Here is a 19,005-nt window from a genome sequence, read left to right on the forward strand (position 1 = left end):
TCTGCATCCTCTTCGCTTGTAATTAATATTTGGATGAAAACAGGTCTGCATACACTAAGTGCTCACTATGATTCGGATTCTAAGACTTTTGTGTGTGTTTTTAATTTTTAAAGCAGCTTTATACGTACTTTTCTAAAATATTAAACTGAATACTTTAAGAGCCCTTCTACCACATACAACGTAATGTAAAATTATTATTTCGGAAAACAGCTTATACAAACATATAAAACAAACGCAAATTCAACTGATTTCAAGAAGAGCCAGTTGATTTCAGGTGGTGATGTATCTTTGGGATCCCTTGGGAATATAGTAAGTGTCGACCCTGAAGTCAAATAACAATATTATTATTGTCGTAATATAATTCATGGAGTTGTATTTAGCTGACATTAACTGATTAAACATATTTGGTACATTTCTAATATGTTTTCAATTGCAAGTGTGATCATGAAACATTTTTTTTTTTAATTGAGTTTGAAAATAGAGTTATTGAACGGATCTCCAATAAAATGTAGTAGAAATACTTGCGAACAAATTGTTGTCATGAAGTATGTGTTAACCACGTGATAGGTGACGTCATAATGCTACGTTGGATAGCAATATTTCGCTTAGCATCAGGGCAAAGGTAACTTTTTTATTTATTCATTAATTTTAATGAAACATGGTACAGTCTACCCTGCTTACGGTGCCCTACCTCCGGTATTTATCAGAGTTTGATTAGGGGTTTAGTTTTTCCAAACACTTCGACAAACCTGTTCAGAATTTACTTTTTGACAGTTCTATGTCAGACGGCCTTTTGTGTCATATATTGCAAATCAACATTTTATGTTTCAAAGCATAAAAGTGAAAGTTTTGTTTTACAATCATTGAACGTGCAAGAATCAAAGTGATTTTAGATAAATACTACGTCGGAAGGCTATAATGCAAAACTTCTATAGCTTAAATCCAGCTATTTTTGACAAAAGTGATCACTGCGTTTGAGATTTGGCTTGTGTCTATTGTTTCCATTGGCATTGTATGATAAGTTCCCCTGCTCATTGCTTGATCAGTTGATAGTTGTCCGTCAACGATTACATTATTGAACAACTTGGCCAATATCGGTTTAGCTGGTCCTTTTTAGAGTTATTCATGACGAACTCCGACAGCGGAACGTTCAGAAAATCATTCTATAAAAGGTGTCCAAGCAGACGGAATTCATAAAGATTTATATACATGCAGTTTAAGCGTTTTTGTTTTATGAATTGGTCAGTTTTCAAAATCTTATGTATTTTATATTTTTCAATATATTTTATCATCACCATCGTCATTCATCATCATCATCATCATCATCATCATCATCATCATCATCATCAGCAGCAGCAGCAGCAGCAGCAGCAGCAGCATCATCATCATCATCATCATCATCATCATCATCATCATCATCATCATCATCATCATCATCATCATCACCATCATCATCACGTGATATGCGTGACTCCAGCAAAATGAAGTAACCGCTGTTGAGCTTGCAACAAGGCAAGTAGCCAAACAGGATTACAACGAAGGCAGAGTTAATTATGCTTCTTTCCGAATTGTTTTACTTACACAAATAAGTGGTAGAATAAGATTTAACAATTTGGAAGATTATATATGTTTAATGAGAACAATATTTAATTAGGAGAAAAAATATAAATAAAGGCATCAACTTCTGACTGGGGGATTGTTTGAGCAATGTGTGGAAATAAACAATGGCAAGAATAATAATTTTCAGAATGAAAGGGGAAGGAACCAAATCGCATAAAAATGCTATTTTTCGTCAAGACATTACACATAGAAGAGTTAATGATGGAGGTTCGAGATAAATATTAAAAACAATGATGTCCATTAAAGTACTGGATATGGAAAAATGTGCTGTTGTTTCAGATATTGATGAACGCAACATTTTTGGATATGTTCGGATAGCAATTCATCACATAACAATATACATGAAAACTATTGATCTTGTTATTGGTATTGTGTCAGCAGGTCCCGTAAAATATAAATCAACATTTTAGAAAGTATTAACTTATTATATTTTATATGTATTGTTACCATAAGTGTTTCAATTTTACGTTTAAAAGTGATTTCAAGTGGCTGATTTTTTCCCGCGTTATTGTGACGGTTACAGTCGGGTCTTACCATTTTCAGAATATGTAAGAAAGAATTATTAAAAGGTTTTCTTAAATGAAATGAAGTGTTGTTTTAACAATTCTTGAATGATATAATGAACTATTGGTGTAAATATAATTAATAAATTGTGGGTTTGATGTCATTATCGAGGATATGAGCGCAATTCAAACTCCACACACTTTGACAAGCCCAATTGCGTTCATACCCCAATAATGACATCAACCCCGCAATTCATTCCTTAAAACATACAAAAGCGATCATCTCTATCAATACTAAAACATCGACCAATTTCAATATGGAGTTCATGACAAGAGGTTCTAAATCTAGCCAATGAATGTCGTACAGGAAACGGTAAACTGAACCGAACTTTTATAGATTTAAATCTGAGATCGTATTTCATTTCAATCGTGATCATTTAAACAACAATATCTTCACTCGTGGCTTCGATTGCGGTTTAAGCAACTTAATGATGCAACATTAATTATAAAAACAGTTTTAAACCTGAATTATTTCCCTTTTGTGATAAATTATAAGAATAATGAATATAGCGTATGTCTGCAGATGAAACCTTCTTTTCTTTACAATGATGTAACATCAGTTCAACTCATTGTCAAGTCCAGAGCATGACTTCCGGTACGCAAGTTAAACAATTGTGGACTGAAACGGTGAACAACACATAACTTCCTTATGGAAATTTTATGAAAGGTCTTTGTCTAAAATAATAAGCAACAAGTGTAACACAATTTCCAATGGATACGACCAAACAAAATCACTCGTATCATTAAATAAATAACTTTGCGGAGATATGCCACGACATTGGATGCTTATTTGTGCTCAACTTGCCGTAATCACTTCAGGTATGTTGCATAAGTAAAACCCTCTTAATCATATTAATTCTTATATTAAACAAAAACTACTACTACTACTTCTACAACTACTATTAAAACTCCTCCTCCTCCTCCTCCTCCTCCTCCTACTACTACTACTACTATTACTACTACTACTACTATTACTACAACTACTACTACTACTACAACTACTACTACTACTACTACTACTACTACTACTACTACTACTACTACTACTACTACTACTGCTGCTGCTGCTGCTACTACTACTACTACTACTACTACTACTACTACTACTACTACTACTACTACTACTACTACTACTACTACTACTACTACTACTACTACTACCACTACTACTACTACTACTACTACTACTACTACTACTACTACTACTACTACTACTACTACTACTACTACTACTACTACTACTACTACTACTACTACCAATACTACTACTACTACTACTACTACTGCTGCTATTACAAAATGTACTACTAAAGGTAAGAACCAGTGACATAACTGTTTTTATTTTAGATGTATTGTGCAGTGGATAATTCTGGAAACTAACATTTTAAGGGGTGCAAGTCCGTATTTCTTTTTATAAAAGAGACATAATTTGTGATAAATGCGTCTTGCTGACAGAGAAAGCAAGTAGGCCAACATAGCTTCGCATTGAGAACAGGTGCCGAAACTAACTTAGTAGCCACACAGACTTTTCTTCTACAACAACAACTACTACTACTACTACTACTACTACTACTACTACTACTACTACTACTACTACTACTACTACTACTACTACTACTACTACTACTACTACTTCAACTGCGTACCAATTCTTTTTCTATGCGAATTAATGTTTATGCTAAAAGAAATAGAAAAAGCAATGTAACGTTTATTTCCTTTTTATATTCGTTTTATTTTTAGATTCATACGTTTATGAATGTTCAGATAATTTTGGATGCTTAATTGCTTTAGCCTTATAGTGTCCAACTTGTTAATTAACTATATGATTTTTCATAATAATACTTAATTATAGTATTTACAGGTTTACCCGTTATTGAGTGTGACATGTGTATTTGTAATTTGTTTGTTACTTCTATATCAGCTCTTGTTGACTACGTCTGTGACGCCGAGAACAAGTATGGAACTATATCAGTGGTAGGACCCGCCTTTGTGAACAGGGAGGTAACACTGAAAGCGACACCGTTCTACCCTTGGGGATGTAAGGTAGAATGGAGATACATAATGGAAGGTGGTACACAATTACAAACAATGCAAAGGACTAATGTTACAACATATTCGGAGGATGGGTCATTCTTTTTAAAATGGTGGCCTTCAATTGAGTACAACAAATCTGAATTCTACGCCGGATGTTCAACAAACGAAACGATAAGAACAAGCATGGTACATATACATATGAAAGGTAAACTGTTTTAAGGCGGAAACCCAAGTGTTAAAATTACTGATATAAAGAATGTGTGTTGTATTTTTGTTTCCTCCTGGTTTGTTATTGGGGTTTTATTTTTTGAAGTCTTCTTACACAAATATGGTAGGTTGTTTGCCACCGTTGCCTATCCATGTAGTTTCGCATGTACTCATATTGTTTTCTGGGCCCGTATTCACCTACACCTGTTTTTATTACCTTCTTTTTATTTGAATGAAATAAACTCGTAAATTATAATAAGCTTAAAATGTGAAAAGTACGTGGATTGTTGTCTTATTATACAGTTCACACTAATTTATTTAAATTATGTTACAATTGTTTACAGTTGTTTGTGGTTATGGGCCCTGGGCAATCACAAAAAAATATCACTTTTTTCTGACATTTACGTTAATATATATTAAGTTATAATCAACAGATATTGTTGGAACATGTGGAGCTCTCGTGATTCTCAGCCCGGTTGTTCCCGGCACCGGCGTCGAACTTGGAACTTCCGTCTGACTTTTCTATACAGCACCAAACATACATGGGACGAACATGGAAAAACAAATTTAAGGAGGACATAGAGCTACGAGCAGGGTCTTACGAAGAGCAAAAAGTTTCTGATTATTTATACATATTTCCGATATTTATTGCAACACTTACAATGGAACTGATCCTATACAAATAGTACTTTTACTGGGCCATGATTCATTTGTTCTTGTTGAAAGAAAACGGAACAAAGGGTTGTACCGATTCCGTAACGTCCATCAACATATAGATGGATTGTCAAGACGGAATGTGCCATGTCAGGTTGCTAATGCAGCCCTCGAAACACCTTACGAAGTGCACGGAATTTTATGTAACGTGGGTTAGGAAATACGATACTTATAATGATAAGCTATGAGTTGTTATTTTGTGGAGGTTAAAATCATTAGATATTGTATTATATTGAATGCTTCTTATTTATTGTGTTTCAAGTCTAGGAAGGCAACCTGCCCGTGCCTATAATCCTGCATACAATGATGGAGAAAGTACGTCAAAAGTTTGTGAAGTGCGCAATGCTATCCTTGCTCCGGCAATAGAAATACACGTTGATAAAATAGTATTAGCTGTTAAATTATTGTGTTTCAATTCCAGAAGAAGGTAACCTGCCCGAGCTAATAGTTCCTAAATTCCTTGATGGAGAAGGTTCAACAACAATATGTGAAGTGCGTAATGCTTTTCCCGCTCCGGAAATAGAAATACACGTTGACAATGTATTACTAGCTGACGCTCAACAAACCGATTCATTTAACCGATCATCTCATACGATTACAAGTTTAGCAAAGGTGACAAAGGCTAACAAAACGTGGAATGGAAAACAAATGTGCTGCACCAACAAAATCAAATATGATATTGGTTTAAACGATAAGACCGTCTGCAAACACATTAATATGAAATGTAAGTTTAAGAGCGTATAACTTGTGTAAAACACGCGTAATAATGAAGTATAGTAATGCTAAATGAGGAAATGCATAACAAACTAAACCCCATGGTAAATGTTTGTATTATTTGAAGATATAATCGTGAAGGGTAGTAATGTTAAACGAGATATTGCATAACAAATTAACCCCCTTGGTAAATGGTTGTACTATTGAAAGATACATACTTAATGCAACTGTCATTGAGTGTGCATCATTAACTTATATTTACATGATATATTTGTATACTCTGAATCGAAAACAGTCAAAGAGTTTATCCTGTTTTGTTTTTAGATCCGCCGTCGGACCTTTCGATGTCCATAGACAAAATACATGAATATACCAACAGTGTTCATGTCTATTTATTTAACATGTCTTGTGAAACGAATGAATCAAATCCACCTTGCACAATTGAATGGGCAAGTGTGACCGATAACTTGCAGTACGTTCGACGAAACAACTGGACAAATGGTGACAGTGGGAGGTACCGTTCTGTTTCCAATGTGCTTTTAAGTGTTTCTAAAGACATGCCTGGAAATATTACATGTGCAACAAGATGCGATCATTTCAAATCTCATTTGAATACAACTTATACAGTATCTTTTCAAGGTATGCACTCAGTAATATATATTTGTCGCCTTTCGTTCTCATTCTTAATCAAACAAGACTGTTGTTTTGTATGTCCAGTCTTCTTTCGAAGGGATCCGTATTGCAAATGTACTTATATATTATAATATCTTTCATTCAAGGTGGTTTTCCACAGGAATACGATAAAGGCAATCTTAAAATGTATAATAAGTGATATTTTCTCTTAACTATGTATTCATTTTACTCAGTAGCTTTCTAAACAATTTCTACACTTCATTTCAGGTGACCCGACTTTGAATTTGAACACGACATCACCTGTTCATTTATATCCGACTCTTACAGTGACCGTCAGATGTCTTGTGGATGATAACGATGATAAAGGACAATGGACGCTTTGGTGGGAAGATGAAAATAGCACTGTAATGAAGACCTGTAACAAAACAGACGAATGCCTGTTAACACTTCATTATGCGAGAGATGGCGAAAATATATACACTTGCAACGCTTGGAAATCAAATGAGCTTCTGAAATATTCCTTGACCGTGATAAGAACAACAGCAGATGGTTCGTAATTAACAGCTGAAATATTGGTTACATTTTAAGTGGATGAAATGCATTTGATGTTGTTTTTTTTTAAGATATTACGATTTTACTTTAAAAACATGATATTGCAGGTCGTCAATCCCACGAAACTGACATTCATACATTCCGATTTCCTGTCATCAATGTACTTATCGGAGCAGGTGTTATAGGTGGACTCTGCATCCTGTTTGTTATTGGAGGTAAGGATTATATTTCCTGAATACCATAATCTTCTACAATATTAAACTGCATGCAATTTAATTTTCTGCACGAGGGACAGGGTGTTCAGTTTTGAAAGGGTCCATAAATGTTTGTACGAGAGTATTCAGAATGAGTATACATAATTATAATACTTTCAAATAATTCAACTTTCACAAACTATTTCTTTTACCTACATAGACTCTTATAACAAACTTATTTAGAACTAATGTTGAATATATGTCTCATATGAGCTTATATCTTTTTCAGGATGTATGCTTCTTAAACGGCAAAAGATCGACGTAATTAACACAGTAGAAATGTATGTATCAATTGTAATTTTGATTAAGTTATATAGTGATATGAAATCTCAGACATCTGTTGAATGTTATACTAGTTTAATATATTTAAATTGTTGATGTATAATGAAATGTATACAGCAAAGTCTTTCCGATAACACAGAACTTCGTTTGGGCTTATAAAAGTATTATCATATGAACTATTCAACAACTAAAAAATAATTTTTACTTTCTTTTCCAGTGTTGAAAACCACAGCGGTAATTTTTTTTCTTTAAGTTTACTTTAACGTTCATTTGTAAGTCCTTTACACGTCATTTGAACATTCCATCATGTACTGTATATATATATATATACTTTAACAATATAACGCTTTCGGTGTTTTTTGTTTCCTGGAAATTCTAGCTTTGGATCAAGTTAACAAATTTATCGATTTTTATAAAATAGTTATCAAAAGTCATTTACAATTGCAAAGACAGTCATTCGGAATCATAACCAGCTTTATTCTCTTTGTTCTGGTCCTCTATACAATAACAGAATATACTTCCTTCCAAATGGACTTTTATAAATTATAGTCAGTAATGATTACCTAAACCATAGACAACTTTTTTTATTTTTTGTCTTGGAAAGAGCACATTTTTGCGTTAATATGCAAACCAATGATATAGGATTGCTGACAAAAAATCAGATGGTAGATTTTCATATTTCTGTTCAAAACTAATGTTTAATGGCTCAAACCGTTACTAATGGTTTCGAAAAATGCATAAAACATCAATTTTTAAACTTATATATAAAAATATGCGATCTGATTTTTGTCAGCAGTCTTTTATCACTGGTTTCCATGGGTTTTTGCAAAAATTGTCAAAAACAGACACCTCGTCGGACAATGGAGTGCTACACATATCAACGGAAGGAGTCCAGTACGCAGTCGTGCAGAGGCAGGCGGCCACACAGAGGATTGAAACGCAGGTAACTCACTTCACCTTGCGAGATAATTAATGCAATGCAAATGACAAAACACTAGTACAAAGTAGCTTGACCAGAACAGTAAGGCGTGCTGAGTAGCCAACTACAATAAGTATTACACTTATTGAGAACACCCTTATTGAACACAGTTAAGCAGGTGTGCAATCTACCATAAGGTATCGACCATTCTTGTCTTCAAATTTATAAACTATGAAATATGATGTCATGCAAGTTTAATACAAAGATCCTTTCCATAAGTGATTCGAAATCGGTAATACTAATATGCTTACTGATCGTGTCCTATGGAAACGTAGTGCAATGCCCTATTTTCCAGAACCCACAGGATGATGAATGCCTCAAATACGCCGAATTGGACATCAAATTCCTACAGGCAGCCAACGCCCGAGTCCCGTCAAGGAAAAAGAATACGCCGACGGAGTATGCTGACATTGAGTTCTTTTCGACACAGGGACCTGTTGTTGAACATCCTGGGTACCATTATGCATCAGTGTAGATGTAGATCAAAAGATCAAAGCATATAACCCGAACATACCACCTTATTGTCATGTTTCTATATTGTATTTCATATGTATGATTTTTATATAATCAATTGTACCAATAGTGTTAAGTCTAGTTTTACTGTTATTATTATTCATTGAAGTATGTATTTCCTCAGTCATACAAATGTTCGATATAGTTTACACCTTAGTCATGCCACTCCTATCATAAAAATGTTTGCAATTTGGTAGTTTTATTTTGCTGTTGTTCCATATGATCTTTTGATTTTATATATGGTAATGCCCAAGATTATGTTTTAAGAAAAGGCATTTTATCGGATTAACTCTCACTCACTCACTCGCTCACTCGCTCACTCACTCACTCACTCACTCACTCACTCACTCACTCACTCACTCACTCACTCACTCACTCACTCACTCACTCACTCACTCACTCACTCACTCACTCACTCACTCACTCACTCACTCACTCACTCACTCACTCACTCACTCACTCACTTTTACTTACTTGCAGGCTCGTTTTATTTTGATGTTGAGACCTCGTAATTCGGGTTACCCCATTTCCAAGTTAACCATTTCGCTGTTTGTTTCGATGCGGTGACCAAATCATTTACTTATAAACGACAATTTGATATGTATATTAGATGGCAACCATTATGTATGTGTGTATGTTGTTCATGAAGTGGAATGTTTGAAAAGGTTTTTAATCAAATAACATTACATTATGTTTGGCCTTTCTGCTTGTCATTGCAGTTTCCATTGTATTTCTGAAAGTGTAAATAGTCGGCTAACCAGATCCGGAATCTCAAATACCAATGTACAGTCCATGACATTTTCCTTTACAATCGTTATCTCAAGAGTAAAACTAATATGTGTATCAAAGTATTAAAATAACAAATGAATGCAATAACGAACATGATATCAGTGCTTGTTCCTTTGTTGTCTATATAATAAAAATAGTTTTAAAACAAACGAATTTACTGAATATAATTAATGGTATAACAATATGCCTTTGTTGTTTAAGGCTGCAATATGTAACTTTGAAACCTAAAAGATACAACAATGGTTGTACATGATTTTGTGTCAAACTGGTCATTATATGATGTATCGAAATGACCACTATTATTAAAATAACAAACAAAATAACAACAAACAGGATATAAGTGTTTGTTTCTTATTTGTCTTTATGTTAGAAATGAACGTGGTAACAAATGAATGTAATAACAAACGAATGAAACGAGGATACAACAATGGTTATACTTGATTTTGATCTTTTGGACATTTGAGGTTACCTGTGTAAGCAATGAAATATACAAAACCGTTTGTACTACGTCGTTAGTTATGCAGTGATATAGTTGTCATTGTGAGTTGAAGAACACGCGATGTGAAAATTGCCTGGCCTTTATCGATTATTAATAGGTTTAAACAGATCTAGTGATGATTTAAAAAAATAAAAAAGCATACTATAAAAACTATTAAAAACAATTATTGCGAAGTGATGTATTTGGTGATAGCAAAAAGCGGGGTGGTGTACGCATATACTTAGTAAATATACATTCGTGCTGCAGTGCTAAAAGCCTAAATAATCCCACCGACGGTTCATACGTATACATGTTAAATGCAGACTCCTTATTTCAAATTGCGTTAGGATGGACAAAAGGATGACACAGGTATGACGGCAAGGTTTGAAAGCAGACAAACTGACTGTGGGTGTTAACTGTTCAAATGTGTTCAAATCAACTATCAATTTCATTAAAGACCAGCGTTTATTTACAATGTGCTTTCTTTGTTCGTAGCCAGACCTCAAAGTAGTCGGTTGTCGGTGGTAAATCCCCATCACGTACTGAGGTCTGCATACAAGAACCGGAAGTGGCAACTGACCTGACACAACGAGCGGAATTTGAGGCGTAGTGTGGTTTGTTTACGTCTAAGAGGGCAGATCATTGTATTCGAGTGTGTGGCTGCACGTGTTATTGATAATGATTTTGAAAGAATTGCAGCTTTTGGACTATAATTGTTTACTGAAAGCGCGAGAAACCTTTCTAAGGTTGTTATTCTCAATACAGGTTAGACTGAAATAATGTTGTATATGAAACAAGATACCACAACGGTGACTTTTAATACTGATATTTAAAACGGCAACATGCCATGCCTTAGGTCATTCTAAAACGGTTCTGCATGTGTCTGCAATGAGGATAAGAGTGGTCTAGTGGTTTAGCTGTCTATTTGCGAAGATGTCATTATTGGTGAATACATCTGTAATAGTCGTGACCCGGAAATGACTCACTTGTTTTTTTCCAATAATTTGGTCACGTGATGGGGGTACAAATACAACCGCAATTTGCATTTATCAAAATGAGTACTGTTCTGTTTCGTAGCCGTTCTGTTGTCGACTTACAGCGTTATTTGAGAGAAAGGGGTGTCACATTTAGTGATTCTAGGAAACCTGCGTTAGTAGAACTCTGTAGTTTGGCAGAAGAGCTGAGGATTGATGTTGATTATTAGAAGATCGGTCTGAAGTCGTCTGTCAGAAGCTGATGCTGAGTGACATGTGCCTTGTGTCTCCACAACGTCTGTCTGGGACTAGCGATCTGTCTATTGTGCCAGTTCTGTCAATTTTTGACATTTACAATTACTTAATTACTTTCAATAACTATGATCACGCCTCCCTAAGGGCATATCACCAGTTTGAGGGATATTCTATGTTCCGAGATGGCTATACACGAGGTATTGAGACGGTGCCATATCCCAATACTGGTAAGACTCTGTCAGTATGTAGTTGTTTTATATACTATACTTTGATAATGATGATGATGCTGATGATGATGATGATGATGATATGATGATGATGATGATGATGATGATGATGATGATGATGATGATGATGATGATGATGATGATGATGATGATGATGATAATGATGATGATGATGATGATGATGATAAAAATAATGTCATTATGCATGTACATTTATCACCATTTTGAAACAAATTATGTTTTAAATAACATACAAATTTCATGTGTGCAAATAAAATTAATATCATGAAGTTTAACAGCAAAGGTTATTTTTCAAATGTTTTATCAGACGCTTAATTAATTGTTATGCTTTCATTGCAAGTAAAAACAATATTCAGCAGCATATTGAATCATTGATGTATAAAATGTATGTTTTATACTTTGTTGCAGCCTTTGTTGCTGTGAAAGCCAATGTGAAACCCCAGACGAATGATAAAGATCCAATATCCAAGAGAGGCTACTACAGCTGTTGGATCATGATGAAGAACAGTGACGAGGGATCCATTCAATCTGCTTATTGCAGTTGCAAAGGAGGGTTATGGTCTAATTTACTCTTCCTTAACTACACTTCATGTTTAATACAGTACTTGTCACAGATGCAGAAAAGTATGTGGTCTGTCCTGGGAATCGGACCAGGGACCTGTTCTTGGAAGTTGTATGCTCTACCAACTGAGCTAATCAGCCCTGGATAACTGATATATTCAATTATTAGAACTGTGACATAGATTCCCTCTAACTTGCTGGACCATATATCCACTGGCTATATTTGTTAAACTGCAGTGCAGTCTCACTGACATGCAGGGTACTGGCCACGGTCCCTTGTTGGACACAATTTCTCACATACTCAGAAAAGTTTGAAGCCCGTCTAGAGATTGAACCCAGGACATCATGTGCACAAAAAATTATCTACCAACTTAGATAACTGGCCCTGGATAACTTTTATTCTCTGATCGGTATAACAGTTCAGTACCATGAACTTGAGTTATACAAAAACATCCGTAGATATAATCTAATATTGAATTTGTTATTTTAGATCATATTTTATCATAGCTCACTTATTGATACTCTTATATAAACCCACTCCAAATTATAAGATATAATTTGATGCCACATATTTATCTATAAGTTGGTTTAGGCATGGATGTTTTGTGGCTGCTCATCTTAATACCATTGCTTTTTAATAGCATTGATGGATGCTGTCGACATGTTGTGGCAACCCTCTTCGAAGTCCTTGACTTTGTAAAAGACTTCAAGAAGACCAGCTGTACTTCAGGGCCATGTATGTGGGTTCGGCGTGCTTCTCAGGCCAATCAACTTGGCAAACCTATTCTGCCTCACAACTTGAGACTTCAATTATGGTGGAGCCCAGGTATATTTCATTTGTCTTTAGTTAATTTACTTTAAGATAAGTTCTATATTTAGCACCCACCATATGAAATTGAGTCAGAGGTAATAGGTGAACTAAATGTTTTCTAAAATAACCAGGCTGTGTCTGTATTAGTGATGGCACAGGCTAAGTACCTATTTTGAGTTAATATAAGAATTGGAAAAAAATAATTTCTCCTGCATTGTATGTTTTTTGAAAAATGCTCCCCTATTAACTAGAAACAGATGTACTGTGATTTTTGTAACATGTTTTAATGAAATATTAAAGGCTATAAAATATTAGATTAACATCCCTCGCCCATCTCTGAAACCCAATCAATAAGTTTATATATATTTACATATGTATATAGATGTATTTTTAAAGATGGAATAAACTGCCAACACGCCCCATCTTAAGACAATTAACATTTCATACTCTGGCCTTTTCTTACTTGCCTATAGTTAAGGTTTTTGTTTCCTGTTTGCAGCACACAGACAGCAATGCCACTGTATTCGCCATTGTCTGACGAGTATCCAGTGCCTGATCCTAAGGATTTCCTTGAAAAAGTGAAAACTCATCAACCAACAGCCTGCGGATTACGTGCCATGTATGACTGCTCATATAAAAAGAATTGTACTTCATCACCTCTGAGCGTCAAAACACCAATGGAAAGAGCTGAACAATTTATTAAGGAACATAAATGTGAAAATATATCTTGTCACTGTTCTAATATATTTATGTTTTATTATCTTACTTATTCAGAGAATGAATGTGAGCAAATTGAACAATTAACAAGGGGTCAATCAAAAAATAATAACTGACATCGGATGAGAAAAGGACTATAAACTGCATCCAATTTTCATAAAATTACACATTCAACTGATTTAAATCGAACAGCAATTGCTTTACCAAAAAATTCAGTGTTTGCAGAACACTCTATACCAGACTCCATATTATTTGGACAGCGATTTGAAAATAAAGCCCGTGACATTTTTATAAAGACACATAGGTTTAAACATAAACATTGTTCTGTAAAAGTGCCTGGGCTTGTTGTTTATAATGAAGACCCAGTTTTAGCTTGTTCACCAGATGGAATAGTTGATTGCAAAATATGTGGGAAAATTTTGGTTCAAATAAAGTGTATGTATAAATATAAGTGTTTTCACCCTAAAAATGCCTTGAAACTTTCAAATGTCTGTGTTGAAGATGAAAACAATAATTTAACATTGAGGCGTTCACATACATATTTTGACCAAAATACAAGGACAAATGGGAGTAACTGGCCTCACGAAATGTGTGTTGGTTGGGTACACACACAAAGGGAATGCTTACATAACAGTTGACTTTGATGAGTCATTTTGGAATAATTCTAAAATAAATTGTTAAAGTTTTACACTGATGTATACTTTCCACTTTTGAAAAACATATGCTGTACAAATTGGAGGACAAATGCCTTGTCTGTGTTCATCTCATGTAGACAGCATAACAGTTTTATTACAACTGTTATTTAGAACATATGTTAAAAAAAATTGTTGCTCTTGTGAGATCAATTTATATCTTTAAGGTATATGATGCACAAATGGCATTCCTGTATTTTCCATCCATTTGATATTGATGCCTTGTGATACCATTATTTTGGTATAATTTGTACACCAAGTATATTGCTTTCCTGATATTCAAACATGAAAACCATGAAAGGCAATATATCTACAATATTCAATAGTATGGTCCAAGGAAAACAATCACAATATTGCAATATGCTGACCTGCTATTTATGACAATGCTACACACTGGCAAAGTTATTTTAAATATTGTTTTGTTCTATATTTCAAATATAATTGGAGCAATCTTTAAATGAACAAAATCCATATTTGTATTAATGTGTTATTGAATAACATATTCATATGAAACATACAAGTCTCTCTCTGCAAGAGCTTTTGTACCATAATTGATGTATAAATACCATTAAACATTGTTCGATGTTTGCATCTGTTGTATAGTCAATCTATTTTCTGATATGACAAAAAGCAAGATATTAAATGAGGGAGTAATTGATTCAGTTGTTTTTGTGTACTTGTACCCAACTTGACCTACAAGATGTAATGCTTGAGTGGAAATTCAAAATTCAGGTTCAAGAATGTAATCACACATTTATTACCAAATATAAGTATTGTACATACATATTGATTTATACTTCCACTTTGGGTTTTGGTTTTATACAAAAGTATACATTATTCCCTGACATAAGAAAACATGTACATAAAAATGCTAAATTTGTATACATAAAAAGAATGTATACTCATAAACCTATTTGGCATAAAAGAGAATGTGGCATATACTTTAGGCGAGACATGGCTGTAAGTTGCTAACAACTGCAACAATTGTTGTAATTTGCCTCAACAGAAATCGAAACTTCAATGGAATTATGCCTAACAAATATTAAAGGTCTTTATTCTTCGGATAGCTCTTTTAACATGAATTCTAACAGAGGCAATAGATCTTGAACGTTTAATTGCTTTACTGCTGAGGCATTTTCCATGTGTAAATGCCGTATATTTAGTGTAGCGTTCTTTGAAGTAACAAGTGCCTTATATTAAAACCACGATCAGCCATTATCATCGCCTTCTTCAATATGTCTATAAATCCTGAAACTTGTACAATTTTGGCATCACTTATAGAACCAGGGTAAATGTTAGATATAAATGTTATTAACCCCAGATGGAGATATACCAATTAATTGTTTGAATGTAATTGAATGCTTATAATTTGACCAATCCAGTCAAAAAGCCATTGAAGAAGTGCTACTGTTGGGAAACCAGTATATTTAAAACATGTAGCATTGTTTTAAGAATATGGTGAATAAAGTCAACCGATGTGTTATCAGATGTCTGTGTTCCAAAGTTTTTGTGTTTCTAATACTCTCTATTTTAACATCTGGGCTATTTTCGCACTGAATGAATCCTGAAAACACAGGTAGGTTAAATTGCATGCAAAGATATTTTCATGTGTGCTGTTAACAGTGCTAAATTATCACGGTTGGAATATGTTTAATTTAGACTTTTTCGACTGCTGTTGAGGCGTTCTTCTCCTCTCTAAATGTCGTTTACGACTTGAAGTGCAATGGGTGTTGAGGTGTGGGTGGGGTAAATGGCAGGCATTGGATCTATGGCTCCCTCAAGGGTTTAGGAAATGGCTTAAAATAAACGTCTTTCATGTGTGGCTTATTTTATACCGACTGTCACTTTTGCAAGTTTCCCAACTGCAGCGTTTTGTAACCATGTTGTGTTTATTTACTCTTAAATTACGATTGTTTTGCTAAAACAACGTTTAAATTTGGCGCTATCGATTGACTTTGTTTGTACCGGTGTCACGTGACATAAATATTGGAAAACCCACATGCGGATTTCCGGGCTTGAACTATTGTGTCATTATTTGCATCAGTATTGTTATATTCACCATTGAAGGAAAACAACATTTAAGGCACATGAGTTAATTAGCATATGTACATCGCACATCGCATAGGAACATTGAATGTTTACAGAATCCGGAATAAAATTGAGCGTGAGAAAATGTTTCACTCTCTTAAGCGGAAGTCCTATAAGATTGAATATTTACAAGAAACGCATTGTGCGAATGAATCCGAAGCTTTTTCTATGGGCCAAATCATGGAAGGGAAATATTACTTGGAATAATGGTAGTACTGAATTAAGAGTTGTCGCAATATTTATTATAATATTGACTACAATTACGAGTAGTTGAAAATAGTCTGTATAATGATGAGCATGGTAGAATTATATCGTTAGAGCAAATCTCTCGGAACGCTCGTATTATCAATATACTGATGTATACACGCCAAATGCCGGCATAGATCGGAAATGGTTTTTTTAATAAAAAAAAATACTTGTTAGAAAACATTTGAATTACCATGTTATTAGAGGCGATTTTAACTGTACTTTCGATAAAAGCCTCGATCGGAAAGGGGCCGCAACTCCTGAAGTAAAATCAGATGAAGGTTGTCAAGAATTAAAAGCCTTTGCAATAAAAAATAACCTAGAACACGTTTGGAGTCGAAGAAATCAGGGCATTAAGTGCTTCAACTTTATAAGAAATAGTGCACTGTCCCGAATTGACACCTTTCCCAGTTTAAAAAGTATTGATGACGAAATTGAACAATGCAAAATTGTTTCCTTTTTTTACTGACCACAAAACAATAGAAATAAAAATAAATACCGAAAATGTGCTCGCGGACCGGAAATATGTTTTATACAAGGTTTTCTAAACGACACAAATATGCTTCTCAATCAAACATTTTGGTCGTCATTAAAACATAAAACGTCCACATACTAGTTGCAGTGGATGGTAGGAAATGTCATAAAATAAAATTAGAGCTATCATTTAATAATATTCCAAGTCAAAAAAGCCGCTCTAGAACAAAAACTCTTAGAATTACTGTCGGAAGACCTCACTCCAGAAATAATTGAAACACAATATAAAATATTAAACAGCTCATAGCGCATTATTATAATTCAGAGTTCAAAGTCCATAAACTAAGCTCGAAAGCTAATTCAGTTCAGCACAACGTAAACTCGTCAGACTGCATTTTTAATTTAGCCAATTTGTAGATGATACAAATTTTTTTGCAAAAATAAAAAAATCTTTTTCGCATATATTTCACAAATAAGCGGACTATGAAAAGGCATCCGGATCTAGACTAAATAAAACCAAAATAACCGGTCTGCTTATAAGAAAATTTAAAATAGCTCACCGAAGTTTAAGGATATATCGTGGACAAACCAACGTTTAAACCCTTGAAATTCACCATGGATAGAAGTTTAACCTCGATCTAATTTACGAGTCTTCCATCGCGAAAATAAAATCTTGTATTAGCATTTGGAAATCACGCAACTTAACGCTGCGAGGGAAAGTATTGATAGTCAAAACGTTTGTTATATTTCGGCTTCTTTATAAAAATGAAATAAACGGTATACTGACAAGTACTCAAAAATGATCGATACATTTATCTCGGATTTCACATAGGAAAATAAAAAAAAACTTATTAACAAAACTACTTGTCAATCACAACGCGATCAAGGAGGCTTGAATATGCCAAGTATAAATACTTATGTGCAGAACTACAGAAACAAGCTCAGTAGTTAAAAACTTTAAACATAAACCCGGTGTAATGGCACTGGGTAAACGCCAAAGACATATACACAAAAAATCACAAACAAGAAACACGAAAGAACAGCACAAAACTCCACAAACAGCACAGTGCATACCTACTATATATATATATATAAACTAGGCATGTTTATCAAGGATTGTTAGGTACCGCATTGGAACTTTAATTTGCAAGGCATTAAATGTTAAATTTATTAACAGATTAATACAATCTGAACCACAAAACTAGGATACTATAGGCAAAATTTATCTGCAATCAGAAGATAAAAATAATCCCTTGTATATAAAGGCTATTAGGGACTGGTGTTTTTGTCCACTTATTGGCAAAAAATGACTCAAACAATACACGGCTGTCGGAAATCATTTAATAACCTTTCGCAATAATCCATTATTTCTAGATGATAAAGATTGATACACTAATTTAACCAAACGAAACTGGATATCAAAAAGGATTACAATTAATACGGCAGTTACAAAATGCTTACAGGCCGATAAAGCTAAACATACAAATAAAAGTATCTGACAACATCAAACTTCGCCGCCGAAAAAGAGACAAAGATATAGACTACTACGGTTTAAAAATAAAGGATTAAAAACTTAATAAAAACTAAAATCAAAAACCATCTGCTTT

The 19,005-nt window shown here is 34.1% G+C and overlaps 1 protein-coding gene and 1 pseudogene across 2 annotated transcripts; both read left to right on the forward strand.

Annotated features, from left to right (window-relative positions):
- The first annotated feature begins 2,871 nt into the window (after positions 1 to 2,871).
- LOC128209709 (uncharacterized) lies at positions 2,872 to 9,221 on the forward strand. Of its 2 annotated transcripts, none has more exons than XM_052913879.1 (10): positions 2,872 to 3,002; positions 4,105 to 4,422; positions 5,560 to 5,862; positions 6,177 to 6,491; positions 6,753 to 7,034; positions 7,145 to 7,252; positions 7,521 to 7,572; positions 7,791 to 7,807; positions 8,419 to 8,516; positions 8,848 to 9,221. In XM_052913879.1, exons 1-10 carry the CDS (start codon positions 2,951 to 2,953, stop codon positions 9,025 to 9,027), a joined length of 1,725 nt encoding a protein of 574 aa, XP_052769839.1. In that variant the 5' UTR covers positions 2,872 to 2,950; the 3' UTR covers positions 9,028 to 9,221. The 2 variants fall into 2 exon arrangements, with proteins under 2 accessions (XP_052769839.1, XP_052769840.1); XM_052913880.1 differs by having other exon boundaries at positions 8,370 to 8,516; positions 8,848 to 8,983.
- Positions 9,222 to 11,580: 2,359 nt separating this feature from the next.
- On the forward strand, positions 11,581 to 13,962 carry LOC128207805 (uncharacterized; annotated as a pseudogene).
- The last annotated feature ends 5,043 nt before the right edge of the window (positions 13,963 to 19,005 follow it).

This window comes from Mya arenaria, chromosome 11 (genome assembly GCF_026914265.1).
Source record: "Mya arenaria isolate MELC-2E11 chromosome 11, ASM2691426v1".
Classification (NCBI taxonomy): Eukaryota; Metazoa; Mollusca; class Bivalvia; order Myida; family Myidae; genus Mya; species Mya arenaria.

Coding starts and splice junctions, on each gene's coding strand:
- LOC128209709 (XM_052913879.1), top strand. CDS start 2,951: ATGCCACGACATTGGATGCTTATTTGTGCTCAACTTGCCGTAATCACT. Junction 3,003..4,104: donor ACTTGCCGTAATCACTTCAG/GTATGTTGCATA, acceptor CTTCTATATCAG/CTCTTGTTGACTACGTCTGT. Junction 4,423..5,559: donor GGTACATATACATATGAAAG/GTAAACTGTTTT, acceptor TTTCAATTCCAG/AAGAAGGTAACCTGCCCGAG.